This window comes from Chelmon rostratus, chromosome 20, assembly GCF_017976325.1.
Source record: "Chelmon rostratus isolate fCheRos1 chromosome 20, fCheRos1.pri, whole genome shotgun sequence".
Lineage (NCBI taxonomy): Eukaryota > Metazoa > Chordata > Actinopteri > Chaetodontiformes > Chaetodontidae > Chelmon > Chelmon rostratus.
Genome location: NC_055677.1, coordinates 18,685,946 through 18,701,904, shown reverse-complemented (window position 1 = coordinate 18,701,904; position 15,959 = coordinate 18,685,946). Strand labels below are relative to the sequence as shown.

General features: G+C 40.1%; 1 protein-coding gene across 1 annotated transcript in view; it reads right to left on the bottom strand.

Moving 5' to 3' along the window:
• The window catches only part of tgfbr1b (transforming growth factor, beta receptor 1 b), a 64,007-nt gene that overhangs the window by 26,998 nt on the left and 21,050 nt on the right, over window positions 1-15,959 (bottom strand). Inside the window, exon 2 of the mRNA XM_041961036.1 lies at window positions 5,900-6,151. Within this exon, the coding sequence (XP_041816970.1) occupies window positions 5,900-6,151 (252 nt within the window). The remainder of the gene's footprint in view (window positions 1-5,899; window positions 6,152-15,959) is intronic.

The following is a 15,959-nucleotide window of genomic DNA, read 5'->3' as shown; positions in this document are numbered from 1 at the left end:
GACAGGCCAAAAGTTTATAGTGTAGTGACCTATATCTGGCTCTGAGATCAGCATGTGAGGGCGCAAATTGATAGAAAGGTCAACTTTGAGCATACTGATGGCTGGCAAGCAGCAGGCCTCAGTGCTAGCAACTAGCCAGGACACTAACTGGCCAAGTTGTGCGGAGGCACGTTCCATCTGCTTGGCTGATGGCAGACACACAGACACACACACACAGACACAGACACACACACTGTCTATTCGAGTCCTGGGTGCTTTCTTGCCTTTGAGACATTTTAAGCTGGGTTCTCGTCACCTATAGCCTTAAAATGGTTGTCCATGAAACAATGAACATATAAGCATTTTATATACATTTGTAATCTTTGCCATCAATTTCAAACTGTACTCTCAATCAGCATTAACGTAAAATGACATGAAATACATCTAAAAGCCTCACTCAGTATTATATATAACTTCCAACAATGTTTTGTAAATTGAAGCACAGAAAACAGTATGACGGCTTCTAAATGACTTGTTCCTAATGCTGCAGTTAATTTGTCTCCACTAGTCACAAGTCACAAATCAAAATCACAAGTAGAAAATGGAATCTGTTACTTTGCTGGCTTCATTGACAGCACCATTTAATTAATGGCTCTTAAAAAACGCTGTGTAATGGCTCAAACTAAACATGACAGTGCCGTTACAGAAAGAGCTGCGCTGTCTGTGTCACAGCTGGTGTCTGGTGTGCACTTCTGCTGCTACCGCCTATCACAGACAAGAACAAATATCAAACACCTTGAAATAAAAAGTTATAAAGAGTTTTTAAGGCCTTTTTTGAGGAAACTGAATTCAGCACTTTTTGAAGACCTACAACATCAACACCTGCAAGGTGACAAGGATAAACGGATCTGACACACAAAGAATATCTCCTATGCTTCCAAATTGTCCAATTTCTTATTTGTACATATGATAATAAAATTAAAATTCATAAAAAGCTTTTAGGAAGTTCTTTTTCTTTTGTTTCTTTAACTGTGTTCTGCGGTAGCTTCTACCTCAGGGGTCACCAACCCGGTGCCCGCGGGCACCAGGTTGCCCGCAGCATCCACATCAGTCGCCCGTAAGCCAGTTCTAAAAATAGCACTAATCACAAATTGGCTCTGTCTAAAATTTTATTTAATTGTGTTGCTATTCTTTTTGAATTACATTTACAGTGATGTAAATTTAAAAACGAATACATAAAAATGTAAAAAAGTCTAGTGCGCATGACAAACCAGCTTTGCTGAGATGAGCTCATGAGAGCTGCAAAGATGAGGAGAAGAACGCATTCTCTACCCACAAAAACATGGCAGGAAAAAGGAAGAAAACTTATCATTTTCATAGTGAATGGGAGGAAGAGTTCTTTTTTACTGTGGCGACGGCTAAGCGGCACAACGTGGAGAGACACTTCAGTACATGTCACCTGAAGTGATCATTTGAAAATGAAACAACTGGATATTGCATATTGAAATGTATCTGTTTCCTGCCTTGTTTAGTCATTCTGAATAACTATTGTGATGGATCATATGCGATCAGTGTCTTCACATAGAATATAATTAATAATAATATAAAATGAAAGGTACACTGTGTAACTTTGTTATTTCAGAAGTGTATTATAGTGTATATAGCTATTATAGTAGCCCTTTGCATTACTCAGTGCCCTTGAAGTAGCTCTTAGTTTCAAAAAGGTTGGTGACCCCTGTTCTACCTTATTGTGAAGACATAGAGGGCCATCTATGAATGAATGACTGAATACAAAAATGACTGTAGTGGCTTCAAAGAACAAAGAGTCGCTGAGAGGCTGCGGCCGGGCCTTCCACTTTGTTTGGCATGCTTAACGGAAAGAATCACTGGAATACGAAAATACATTTTATCTGTTTATTTACAGAGAAGAATGATCAACTTATGATACAGTGCACAAATTCATAATCAAAGTGATCAAAAGAAACAGCGGTCAACAAAAAATATGGCGACCCCGCTCACCCTCTCTCACTATCTAGCCACACACTCCCAAAAAAAGGTGAGCAGGTGCTTATGTTAACTTAACATCCCGGCCCATATCCCTTTGACCTACATATTCCCTCATCAACAGAATCACACAAACCTGAACAATGACAAACACCAATATTTTGTCACACCGTGGTGAGGTTTGTATCGTCTTGGGTTTTTCTGTCTTGTCATTTCTTTTGTTTGTTCAGAGTGAATTTAAGTTTACTATTTCTCCAGTCGGATTTCCTCCCTTTTTAGAGTGTTTTGCGTTTTGATAGCCTTTTGAGTTTCTTCCTCCCTCTGGAGCGATTTTGTTTTATTTTGTAGCTCTAGTAATCTTTTCCTTATCCTGCAATAGGAGCGATTTTTTGTTATCTTGTTTCTTTCTTTGCTTTATAGTGAGTGTATTCTGCTACTCACTTCCCTAGATAAAGGAATCACTGACTAATTTCATAGCCTGTTTGTTTGTCACTCATCTCAGAGGTCTGGGTTTTGTGATAATAAACTAATTAAACTTTGTTTGTTCTGTGAAATCTCTGCATCTGAGTCCTGAATCGAGTCCCGGCCTGACATATTTCAACCAACACACCTAGAAAAATCCCTTCAAACTCATTCATGGCTCCTACAGTGACATCTGACAAAATAAGTAGCAAACACAAGAAAAGGCCTTAAACGGGGGAAATACAACACTGCTACCACCATTTCTGCTTATTTCTACTAAATCCAATGCTTGTGCTAGCAACCTTGCTGATGCTTCATCCTATCAGCAAACACTGACATCAGAGGCCTCTTCCCAGGCTCTTGTTTACTTGTTTAAGTGATACAGTTTCCCAACGAGCAGTGCAGGAGTAACAGAATAAACTATTTGAAAGCTTTTGCTACACAGCTGCTCCTGGCTGTAGTGCTGTGATGAACAACCACTATTTATGATGGTGTGGAAGAATTACATGGACAATCAAAATAAGTACCAAAGCAACAGAGATGGAAAAGGAGTCCTTCTGAAAATGAGAGGTCAGACACAAATGCATGTCTTCTCTTGAATGCATGAGAAAAGAACAGCGGAGAGGGGGAAGCACAGAAAGGGGAAACCAATGGTGATAGGATTTTTGGATTGGGAGTATTCATACCTTGTCATTTAAATCCTACCTGGAGCGAGGTCTTATATTTTAAACTGGATCTCTGAGTTTTTCCTGTCTCAGGAGCTGTTTGCACTTTTTGGGGGCAAGGTGGGGAACCTTTTTCCTATCGAGGGCCATTTAAAACACGCTTCAAGGGCCACACTAAATTAACACATACAGTATAACACACTAACTAATAGGATCGCTGAACCTGCTTCTCTTTGGCAATGAGACTGATGGATGATGAAACAGAAATGCAAACTTCAGTGTACGTCTCCTTAGAAAGGAAAGTCCTCAGGGCGAACAGGAGGTTGTTGGCTTTGAGCTTGTTGTTGCTTTGCAGTTTAATGATTTCATGCTGTAGGTTGTCAGGCACATCAGCTGGTTCCACATTAAAAAGCTTGTAGCAAATATGTTTAATTCCTTTCGTTTACGTTTCACATCCTGAAACCTCTCACCAAAGGCCTGAAGGAGTTTTCACACTCACCAGCATATTCAGATGTCATAGCAGGATGTGTTCAGATTAGAAAAATGCACATGTACAAATGTCCTCAAAAATTTCATATTTGAAGGCAGAGAGCTGAGAAGCTGCTGGAGCTTGAGGTTCACCTCAGAGGGTCTTGGTAATGTTTACCATGGAGGCCAAATCACACAGACAGTTGCTATCATGGAGTTTCTCCTTTATCTCCATGAATTCTTTGAGACAAACTGACATCTAAGAACAATTTCACTTTGTCCAGCGCAGCTCCACAACTGCAGTTAACAAGGGATTCTTCACCAATTCTCCTTCTAAATGACGTTTCAGCTTCTTAGCTATTAGCTCATTCCTGTCTGCAAAACAATGTCTCTGTCAGAATGCAGTCTTGTGAAAGCTGCTTGTTTGGCACCCAGACTTTGCAGAAGAGTGTTACCTTTATTCAAGCGCATTTGTCCTTGCAACTCATTCAGTTTAGGGGCTCGAGATTGGCCTTTTTCATCACTGCAAGAATGTCCCCACAAACTAACTTAGACACACTGGCTTGCCTTTCAGGCCGACTAGATGGCGCAGTGCTGCCCTCTACTACTAAAGAGAAAAAACTAATTGAAAGAACGAAAATAAAAAAATGTATTGGTACACTAGCTGTAGTTGAAATGCAGTCTTATTTTTAGAATACACAACTTTCTTTGCTGAGCCAGTAGAGAAGAGACCAACTCAGCGGTGAAACAGTGTGTGTGGTGCAGTCCAGACAGGCATACCAGCCAAGAGAGGCATGCATGCACTCTGATAACCCTATACACTGAAGAGAATCCCCAAAATCCAGAGGACTGCAACTTTGCTCTTGACTCATCACTGACTGTAGTTTGTGCAATGCTCTGCATGATATGGACCTTCGACATTCACACCAAGCTGCTTCAATAATGCAAACTCCTCAGCATGCAAGGGCAGAGGACATGTACGTTATGGCTCATGAACTGCTAGTAAAAGCTACTTCTCAGAGAAAGTCTACTTGGGTTTGGTTTGACATGTGTCTGTAGGTGTCAAAACATCAAAGCAACCCCTTAATGTCTGTTGTTTTGTGGGCCTCTCACAGTGGGTTACTTTCGGTCAAATGTGTTGACAAGTAACACTTGACAAGAAATGTGTATTAATGACCAGTGATAGCTGCTGCAGTCCTCTTCTGTTGAGTTTTGTGGTGGTTGGCATCCATTAGTGTTGCATCACCACCATCTGCTGGATTGTAACAGCTTCACAGTGCAAATTATTCACAGTGTCCATCCAAAGTGATCTCATTCACAGCATTGTCCATGCATGATGACCCAGACCCAGTTCAGATGCTGCTTGGTATGCAAAGGCCAGCTTTGAAACAACTGGACTTAACACACTTCTGACTCATTGGTTCAGTGCACCCCTGATTATAAAAGTGACCATGTAGAAGTGTCCTGGTAGTTTCTCTTCAGCATGCTCCATTCCATCAAAGCGTCAACCACCCAGCTAGTGAACTAGGACACAGATGGCTATTGAGTGACAACTGTGGATACTTTAAACTGGCTAATCTATGCCAAATGAAAACTAGTACACTCTATGTAAACATTACCAATAATGAGCTGCTATGCAGCACCTAGCCTTCAATGTACATATCTGTGAATTGTATGTACTGCTCAAACTTTCATCACATCATCCCATTTTTGTCACAACCAGGCACTGATTTAAGACAGATGCCCATGTTTTATCCATTCTTCTTGTTATGAAGTACCCTTTTTGTTGTCCTTGACAGAGACACCTGGGAACCAGAATAAGAATAAGATGTGCTCCAACATAAATTCTCTGTAATACTACCTTTGGTAGTGTGAAAGGTGCTGAAAGGAAAGGTTTGACTAAACTTTGTCTGCCTGTAGTTGTCTGAACTCCATTCCATTGGATTCTACCGTCAGGTGTTTAAAGTACTAAACTTACATTACAAGTCTATATGTTCCGACACTACTTCAGTGTCACACTGTCACCTCCTAGAATATACTGACCATACAGATCAACAGCAGAGAATTGGATTAGGGTGACCTAGTGATTTGAAAAGTTTGTCTAGTTGATTTGTGTTTTTTTTAACTCAACATAGAAATAAATATTAAAATTCGCTGGGACTGCTGTGATTTCAAGCTGAATATAGCTGTCATCAGCAATGAAACTTAAAAAGCTTAAAGCACATAGAGATAAGGATTTGGTCTTTCTTTCTCCTAATGCCACATGTTAATGCACAAGCTCTCACAAGGACATACAAGTGTGTGTGTGTGTGTGCGTTTACCTGGGAAGATTTCAAGGTCTGGCTCTTTGTTGCAGTTGTCCGTGGTACAGCACATCGGGTAAATGCCGGTGTCATGTTTGACAGACGGGGCACAGATGAAGGGCCGGTCTCGCGGGATCAGTTCGTTTTCGTGTACACACTGGCGCTGTTCTGTGGTCAACCGGCTGCCTGACTTGCGTATGGCGACGAAACAGACGCCATCAGTCGTGCAGCTGGAGTTGGCACTGCAGCGGTCACAGTAACACTGGAGGGCTGGAGGAAGAAGAGGCAGAGGAGGAAGAAGGGAAGAGGCAAGGAGAAAGGGATAAAAAGTTAAAATTGAGGCTTAATTTATTTTTTATGAAAATGTCAAACAAAGGTCATGTAGGTTTTAAACATTTATCCTACATTTTTGTCCCATTTTAAAGACAAATTAGCAAAAAAAACCCACTACAGATGACTCTTCTTTTTCATTTTTGATATCTGAAATTCATTTTTGTTCAAATTCAATTTTCGTTTTTGACAATTGAATCTTTTCAATTCACTACCCCACATCTCATGGAGGAATTAATTTCCCAATGTCTGAGACATTAAACTCTTCTGTGCTCAGAGTTTGCAGACCAAGTTTTTCCATATGCTTTACATTTTTTAATTTATAATGTGAGAAAATTAAACCCTTTAAAAACCAGTTCAGAAATAACAAACTTAATGTGCACTTTTATTTCATATTCCTTTGTTGAGAACACTTTCAAAAACTGTACTAAGTTCTGTTTTTCACTGAATTCCAACATGCAGGTTTCTCAAGCCCACTGTTCACGTCTTCCTACCTGATGTATGTGTTTGTGTGTATGTCTGAATTTGTGTGGGTATTTGGGAGGGAAGTCTCCCTGAGGGAATGCGAGATGCTACATCTTTGCAGTCATTTGTTTAACACACACACTTACTGACTCATCTTTCTCCAGAAGTTTGCTTTGTTACTGGAAAGACACACGTACGCACACATGCACACACAGAGCTGAAGAACACGTGGCTGACATCAGAAAAGGGCCAGAATCTGATGTTTTAACCAATTACACACTCCTCTGTCTACTCCATTGCTGATTGAAGTCAACTACTAAAATTCAGCATCCCACAGTTTGAGAAATGCTATAACAGTCAGCTAGAAAACAAATCCTTTAGGGGGTTAAAATGGAGGTTCAAACGTTACAGAACTCATTAAGAGACATTTAGAGAATTTGAAGCATGTGTCGTTACCATGGCTTTTTTTCTTTGTTTCTATAAATGTTGGAGCCACAGGTTAGGTTGTCTTTAATCACCTTTCAACACTTGGAAATAGCAGGCCAGACACTCGCAGTCAGGAATGTGCTTCATGTAAGGAAGTCTGCTCAGCAATCCCTTAGGCTTCAAACCATTAGTAATGACGCTATGAAGCGCTATGAATAAATGAGGTCTTTTAAAAACATTCTTTACTGCAGTACAAAAGACAAAACACTGACAACATTGAATACAGGCCATTTACCAGAATTCCACAGGGAATAACAGAACAGGGTTATGTTAGCTGTTGTGTGTTGTGTTGGTTTGATGTTGGTGAGTGAAGGTGTTTCTGTGTCTGCCTTCTGAACAGTCAGTCTATAAGGTGGATGGATGAAAAAAAACTAGGGGAAACCATACCGACCATTACTACTATGATTACTACTACTAATAGTTAGACCCTTGGGGCTGACTCATTGTGGGCTTGATCCCATATAGAACTGATCCCAGACACTAAAGAGGGGTCCAGTTGGACAGTCATCTTATTTTCATAAGGAAAATTGAAGAACAATTAGGAAATGAGGAAAAAGCCTTCTCCGTCTCCAGAGAGAAGTGCCTCAGTGACCCAAGTGGAGCCTTCAGGGACAGGGCGGAGCACGGCCCCAACAATTCTTATGGGACTAAATTAATATTATGGTGGCGGAGGAGTATTAGAGAGAGAGAAAGAAAATAAATACATAATCAACAACTAACAAATAATGAAATGAAAAGAGTGTATGAAGGCGCGACTACATAAAAACAAAAAAGATGGTAGCTATAACATTAATTTAGACAAATATGATATGGAGTATTTTACAATGTATTTATTTAGTCTTGTCACTGATATATCTTTGCAAACTTGTCATGAATTATTGCCAGTGTTGGGGAAGTGGATGTATATTTACCAGTTTTTAATAACACTATTACTAAAAATAATACTAATACTACAACTATAATAACAATATCCTTAATGATACTATAAAAATTGTCAGTAATAATAACAATGACAAAACGTAAAACATGAGATCAACAGAGAAAAAAAAACATCAAACAAGCAATAATGACAATATGTTCTAATTAGTAATGTTCTTACTAGTGCTATGGGTATTGATATACATATTATAGCACTGTGAACAAATGCAACATAGCAATTACTATTAGCATTAATGATCATCATTCCATTTCCCATGTTTTCTCCCCTCTTGTTTGCATGTCTGTCCGCACGTATATTTGTATGCATGCATGTACGTGGTTTTCAATCGAGGTGTGGATGCTTGTTCAGCTACAGATTTGAGTATATTCCCATTGTGATTGGTGGCCGGGCAAAACAAACAAACAAATAAATAAATACATATCAAGACATATGTAATCATGTTTGTGAATAATGAATGAGGGGTAACCAGAGGGAGAGCAGTTCTGTTGCAGTGCTCTTGATAGAGGTGAGGAAATTTTCCATGGAAATATAATCCATTAGTAACTTTTTCCAGTGTGAAATATGTGCGGTGTTCCTTGATCTCTAGTTTTTTAAGCCCACTGTTCACGTCTTCCTACCTGATGTATGTATTTGTGTGTGTATTTGGGAGGGAAGTCTTTCTGAGGGAATGCAAGTTGCTACATCTTTGCAGTCATACGTTTAACACACACACTAACTGACTCATTTTTCTCCAGAAGTTTGCTTTGTTACTGGAAGGACACACACACACACACACACAATCTGATGTTTTAACCAATTACACACTCCTCTATCTACTCCATTGCTGATTGAAGTTAACTATAAAATTCAGCATCCCACAGTTTGACAGACGCTATTGACAGTCAGCTAGAAAACAAATCCTTTAGGGGGTAGAAAAGGAGATTCAAATGTTACAAAACTCATTCATAGACATTCAAAGGACCTGACGCATGTGTTGTTGCCATGGCTGATGGTTGACATTTCTCCTAAAGTGAGGGGCATAATGGGATGTGGGTTTGTTAATTAGCTATGTGCTTGAGGGAGGAAGAGCTAGGTTGGTGACTGTAATGTTACATTATGTTAGAATGTATGATTTAACTTCCAGATATTCCAGGAATTGTTTGTTCCCGAAGGTCACTCTCTTTCTCCCTATGTCTCTCTCCACAGTGTCCTTACCCCCAGCACAGAGGAGAGAGCTGAGAGCCTGGTATCATTATGCAGCTCAGAGACACATCACGCATGGCTGGCCAGGTTAAAGCAACACACACCTTCTAAGACAAGATGTCTGAATAATTAACAGGGCAGGCACTGAGAGTGTCTGATATCTACACACACGAGCAGATGGCACTAACAGTATGAAAGGTACACCAGTGGAAATCTGCTCTATGATGCAACATCTTCACAGTGGTAATGTAAGAATTTAAACACCATAAATTATTCAGCAAATGCCAGTAAAAGTGGCCATTACATTACTAGATAGAAATACACCACCGCTCTGAGAACGTTATAACATTGTCCAAGTCTGAATGTAACAGCAGGCTGTCTTGCTGGTGGAATTTATGGAATTGTCTGGAGATGAATTCCAGACAAAGTCAGGGAGGTGCAAATAATTACAAGAGCAAAAGCTTGTGTGTGTGTGTGTGTGTGTGTGTGTGTGTGTGTGTGTGTAAGTGGTGTTGTTTCAGGAAGAAGGAAAAACAGATCAGTGGACAACAGTAGACGGCTAAATAAAAGCCAGCTGACATAGGTCTCCTCTGACTCAGCCTCAGAACACATAAGTCAGACAAGCCGACAAGTCTGTCCCACCAATGCACACACACACAACTACAAAACAATGCTCCACATGTTGTAATATGTATTCAAAAGTACCTGCTGTTTGTAAGTAACATAAAGGTTAACGCCAGTGGAACAGCAGCAGCAGACATGCTGATACTCACTGACAGCCTATACATTGTAGCAGTTTTGGAAGGCCATAATTCTTGTATAGTTTTATAAATGGCATTTTAAATTGCTACTGGGCTTTTTGACTAAAGGAAAAGAAACACAAGGCCCTGTGTCGTTGAGTCAGTGTGAGCAATACATCCATGAGACTGAAGGCTTATCTGATGCCAAAACACTGCACAGTGCTATATATTACTATGAGACAGGATTTTACAAGTCTACAATGATCTACCCAGAATGTGCACTGGTACCAGGTACATCTTTTGTGCTTTGAGCTAAGTGCTGTCATCAGTATGCTAACATGCACACAATGACAATGCTAAGTGGGTGTAATTGCTGATGGGAATGTCATTAATTTTGCAGGTAGGTTTTTACTAATTAATTTACCAAAGTATTACAAAACAGTGATTTTTAGCCAAGATTGACAGCACAGTCAGGGAATCACCAGAATGATTACAGTTCATCCTCAGTAACATGTTTGTGCCATATTTCATGGCAATTCATCCAATAGAAAAAGGATGCGTTTCACTTCAACCCATAAATGCCAACCTCATGGTGGTGTTAGTGGAAATCTCATGAGGCTTTAAGGAACCTTTCAGTAAAAGTCATCTACATCTGAATGAGTCGTCACTAGCGGCTTGATGAAGCCACTGATGTTGTTAGATGTTCCATGTCTGGAAAGGGTGACTGTATGACCTCATCTTCTCCTCTTCAACAGTGGGACAGGAGAAGGCCTGTGCGGATGTCTGTCAACAATGAACAACAAAAGGCTTCACACAACACATCCAGGTTCTGACACGCATATTGTGGTGACGACTGATGAAGGCTCGACTGATTAAGGCTCTTCCAGCAGATCATGAATCAGTCTGAAAAGAGAACGCGAACCAGAATGGCAGGTCTCGAGATGCAGACGGTGGCGGTCGGTTTGACTCAACAACACGAGTCAGCGATAAAGGAAAACAAACAAAAACAAACACACCCATTACTTCTGGTGTTAAATAGGACAACAGTGTTTGAACCAATTATTCCTGCTTCCTCTCTTCTCTGTTTCTCTTCCATCATGAAGTTGACAGAAGTGCAGCTGCAGTTTTTCAGGGTTTCTTTATTAAAAGGCAGTCACCTGCAGGGATTTCAAATTTCAGTGCCCAGCCCTGGTCCAACTGAATGCTTTTATGAAACAACAGAACAATAATCCAAATAATAACTCACCCCCAACTCTGTCCCCCGAGGGTGCAGTCTCCGTCTTTTTATTAAAGCCTAGTCCAAACCTACACTGGTTTCCTCCTTTGCTCTCAAAAAAAAAATCCTTTCCACACAAGCACTGCTTTAGAAAAAAAAATCTCCATCCATATGAAAACACAACTAAAGCGCTGTAAAGCTTCTCAAACCAAAAGGCAGGGGTGTAAGCCTATGCTGTGGGAGTGTTGGGTTTTGTAGCAGCGACACCTCAGTTCCTCAACCACCAAAAACTGAACCACAAATCTTTACTAACAACAGATTAACAGATAAGGAGAATCATGAGAGTTGCAGCCCTATTCAGACATTTTACGCTGTAGTTTAGGCAACATGAATTTCATTAAAATATATTTTAGCAAATTACTTGTTAGTTGTCAGACGTCCAATCTTTTGAAAAATCTGACTGTTGCACCACAAACAAGATTTGATTCCCCTCCATTTTATTACAGTGGAGGCGGAAATATTACCAAACCTGGATAAATAACACCAGAACTATCTGCATGGCTGGACACCACTACAGGGAAGTGAGGAAACAGAGTTCTTTCCAGTCCGAACAGATCGTGCATGGCTCACCGTGGCTCTCAGGTCTGTACAGAACACCTGTGACACTCAATTTGTGTGCTTGTCTGTGAGTGAGGTGAATTGATGGTGCATTGCTATTATGCTACATAGCTGTAGTCTATTGTGCATTAAAAAATCATGTCCCTGGCTACGTAGAATCCATGCATCCAACACCAACTCCCACAATTCCTCAGGAACAGCCACCATACTGACAGAGGGACGATGTGCTGCCTAATGCATGTTGAGGCTGGTCTGTCCACAATTAAAACCATCAGCTCTTGCTGAATTTTCTATGATTTTCAAGTGATGTGGATTAGCAGACATTTATTTGCAATACAGGATATTTGGTTAAATTAAAAATGCGTGTTTTCATGCAAAAAAAGCTTCATCTCATGTACAAAGTCTTATTTCTAGAATATTTAAAATAAACTTATCCTAAATAATTAGTTTCAAAGTATATTTCTTTTTGGCTGACAAAGTGTAACTTAGTTTCTTGTTTTGGAAAAGATTTTAGTCGCACATTATGTACAGGAAACATACAGTATATCCAGTGTGTCAGCAGGATGTGCAGAGCTACAGTGTAACAGATGAGAACTCTGATAAAATAATCTTACAGTTTTATACAAGTAAAAGTAAATGACTCAGGGCTACATGTTACCCAAAACATACCCCAAAAAGATGAACAACAGAACTTTATTACTTATAAAATAAAGACTGGTGATGATTGATAAATATTATTCTCAGTGTCTTACTGATATATAACTTTCATAAAAACTTTTTTTTATCTTTACTTAGTATCAAGACAGTCATGTTAGCTTAAAATAAGGATAACTTACTGTGATCTATCCAATTCGACACATTGTAACAGTAAAATATTGTAGAATAACTTGTGACCTGTGAAATGTGATTCCCTGTTGTTTGGTTCTGGCATTTCTTTCATTAGAACACCCAAAAGCAGCACAAAAGTCTGACATTTTCTACTGTGTGAACGGGTCAGAACCTGCTGCACTACGGTGGCGGCAGAGACGCATCTCACAAGCCAGATGCCTCATCTACTGTTTACATCAATGAGTGAGTTGAGCTGGAGGACATGAGAAAATGAAACAGGATTTTCAAAGGTACCAGTCAAAACCAAAACCCCAAGCCCCACCTGCAAGGAAGAAACAAAGAACTTAAGTTCCACACACAGACCATAGTTTTGGCCATTGACTTTAATCTTCTAGCTTTTAGCTGTACACCGCCTCACATGTTTGTGTAAATCACTAGTATGACAACAAAAAAGCTAAACTACAGACTTATACTGTATGATCAACATGAATTTAACATTAATAATGTTTTATGTATGATGATACAAATTCACTGAGATTTGTGCTCATTTGAAGTGTAATACATGGAGGTTTTGTATTGTAAGAGGCGTCCCTGCAATTTACCATCATCATTAAATAATCTTAACCATTGACCAGTAATGATCTTCATCAGTCACATGTCTGTTTAAGTGATGAACTGCACTACTGCTGGTTGTTTTTAAAGTTGGTAAAATACGTTTTACACTTGTGCTATAATTTTGTGGCCTGTTCAAACAAAACTTTCAACTTCTTTACACCAGTGCTACATGCAAAACAAGTTAATGGACAGTCATGTTACACATGCAATAGTATACTACACATTGTGGAAAAGCCACATTGTATGAAATGAGGCTCATCTGGGAGAAAAATGTGTGTTGCATGATAGAACATTCATATTGAGGACACTCTGTGTCTAATTAAGTCCTATAGTCCTAAAAGACTTGACACTTGAAGACATGTGACTATGTTGTAATAAGGACAAATTACAGTGTTAAAATGGGTACGCACACACGCATTCACACACACACACACACACACACACACACACACACACACACACACACACACACACACACACACACACACACACAGAGTGTGCGCCTGATACAACAGGCACAAGGCCAGGCTCTTGGCAATATGGTCAGACAGAATGTATATGCATATACATGCATATGCGCGCGTGTGCGTTGGACAGAGTCCTGTCACAGTATGCATCTGAGTTATCACTCGGTTAATTCACCAGTCCTGCTCCCTCCTTCACTCATTCCACCTCTTCTCATGCCTCACCTCACCACCAGTCAAGCATTTAAACACAAGGCTGTCATCAGTCTCTCATATGGTCAAATCATACACACCAGGCCGTCCACGACTCTCAGGTACCGCTCATCGGCTTGCTACCGCTCAAAAAAATCTAAAGTGTTTACTGTTCTGGCTTCACAAGGGTGGAACGACTCCCCATTGACATCTGGACAGCGGAAACTCTACTCTTCCTTCTATTGCAGACTGAAAACACATCTGTTCAGACTGTACTGTGGCCCATGAAAAACAATTCAAGCATATTTAGTGAAGTTGACGGTCTTGCATGATATCGCAGTTTTTGAGTCATACCTCATGGATGAATGCACTTATTGTAAATCAGTTAAAGGATAAAAGTAGAAAAGCATCAGCTTATGTCATGTAACATGTCACCAAACTTTGTGTGCTGCAGTGCCCCTTTGAAAGTTTGAATCAGGGGTGGATCTGTTGTGGCAGGGAAACTCTGACAGTAATTGGAAAGTGTCTCACATCTCCACCATGAACAGACGACTGAAATTCAACTGCAGTTTTCATTTGACAGCAGCACATCACAGCAATGTCACAAAAACAACTACAACTGTACTGGCTCTTAGAAACACTTCAGGTCAATACTGATCAATAGCAAGTTGCCCTAATAGGCCACAACTTGATCATCAGAAACATCCCTGCTAAACGCAGCATTCAAGCCATGTATGAAGATCACACATTGATCAATACCAATTAACTGGGGTCATCAGAAAACATGTTCATTAATAGGTCAATTACAATAAACTCTGAAGAAACAGCAAAGAGGCTTGTTGGTCTCAGTGTGTGCCATGTGACAGCAACAGGTCCTGAGTAGAGGCACAGCCCAGGACCCACTGCACCCTTTCAAATCGTAGGTGAGGCTGAAAATGTCAAAAGAATTAAAAAAGCTTTTAGCAAGGACAGTACTTATCCCTGCACACTGGTCTTCACAGATGTTTATCCCAGAATTAAATCAAACTAAATTTGGATTTCACTGATGGGATTTCTTGCATCATCGTCTAACTTGCCATGCCTTTTGGCGTGCCATGCCTTTTGGCGTGGCAGGTCAGACCTCCACCCACAGCGACTGACCTGGTATTTGCAAACAGCACTGTATTTGGCAGCCTGTGAAAATATGCTTAATTCCATTTTGAATACAGTATTCTAGAGCCTAAAGCTTACATCGAGCCAGACTGAGCCTTTTTGCCAGCTATTATCTCACCTTCGTGTTTAAAGTTCAGTAGGCTGCGAAATAGACTAGTGCAAAAAATTGGCACTGACAAGAATGGGAAAGTAGGCCACTTGCTCATTCTTCAAGTGTAAGCCAAAGAATTTCAAATAATTCAGAGAATGGCTCTCTCTTCATTTGGTTTAGGTCTGAATCCTGAAGATAAAGGGCTTTTTCCTACAGTAGGACTAAATATTACTGGGCTAAAATTGTGTCAGCTGACATAGTTTTTTACCAGTGTACATGAACTCTTAACACCTGGCAGCCCACAAGTACCAGAATAGTTTATATGCTTTCATGTTCAAAAAAGACATTATTTTTCTCATACTGTCCAAGATTCTCTGATTGAAACGCTATTTTAGCTATCAACCAGTCAAGTTGCAGCAAGTCCATGTGCGTCCAGGCTCATGATATATGCAGTGACTTACACCTACAGACTCTTTTTCGAGAGGAGTACAGAGAACTTCATCACATGGCACGACGATAATCACATGAAGCTCAACATCAGCAGAAACAGTGAGCTTGTGGTGAACTACAATGACTCAAATATGGATGTTGTGGTAAAGAAGCCACAAAGTGTAAAACGCTGATGCTTCAGCAATAAACACAGCTTCAAGGTGGACACCCAAGGTGAGTGTCACCAATTCAGCATCTGACCAAATCTCCTCCCCGAGTGCTGGCATTGAATAATGGCCAGAAAAGTGTTTCTGCAGATGATGTCATAGT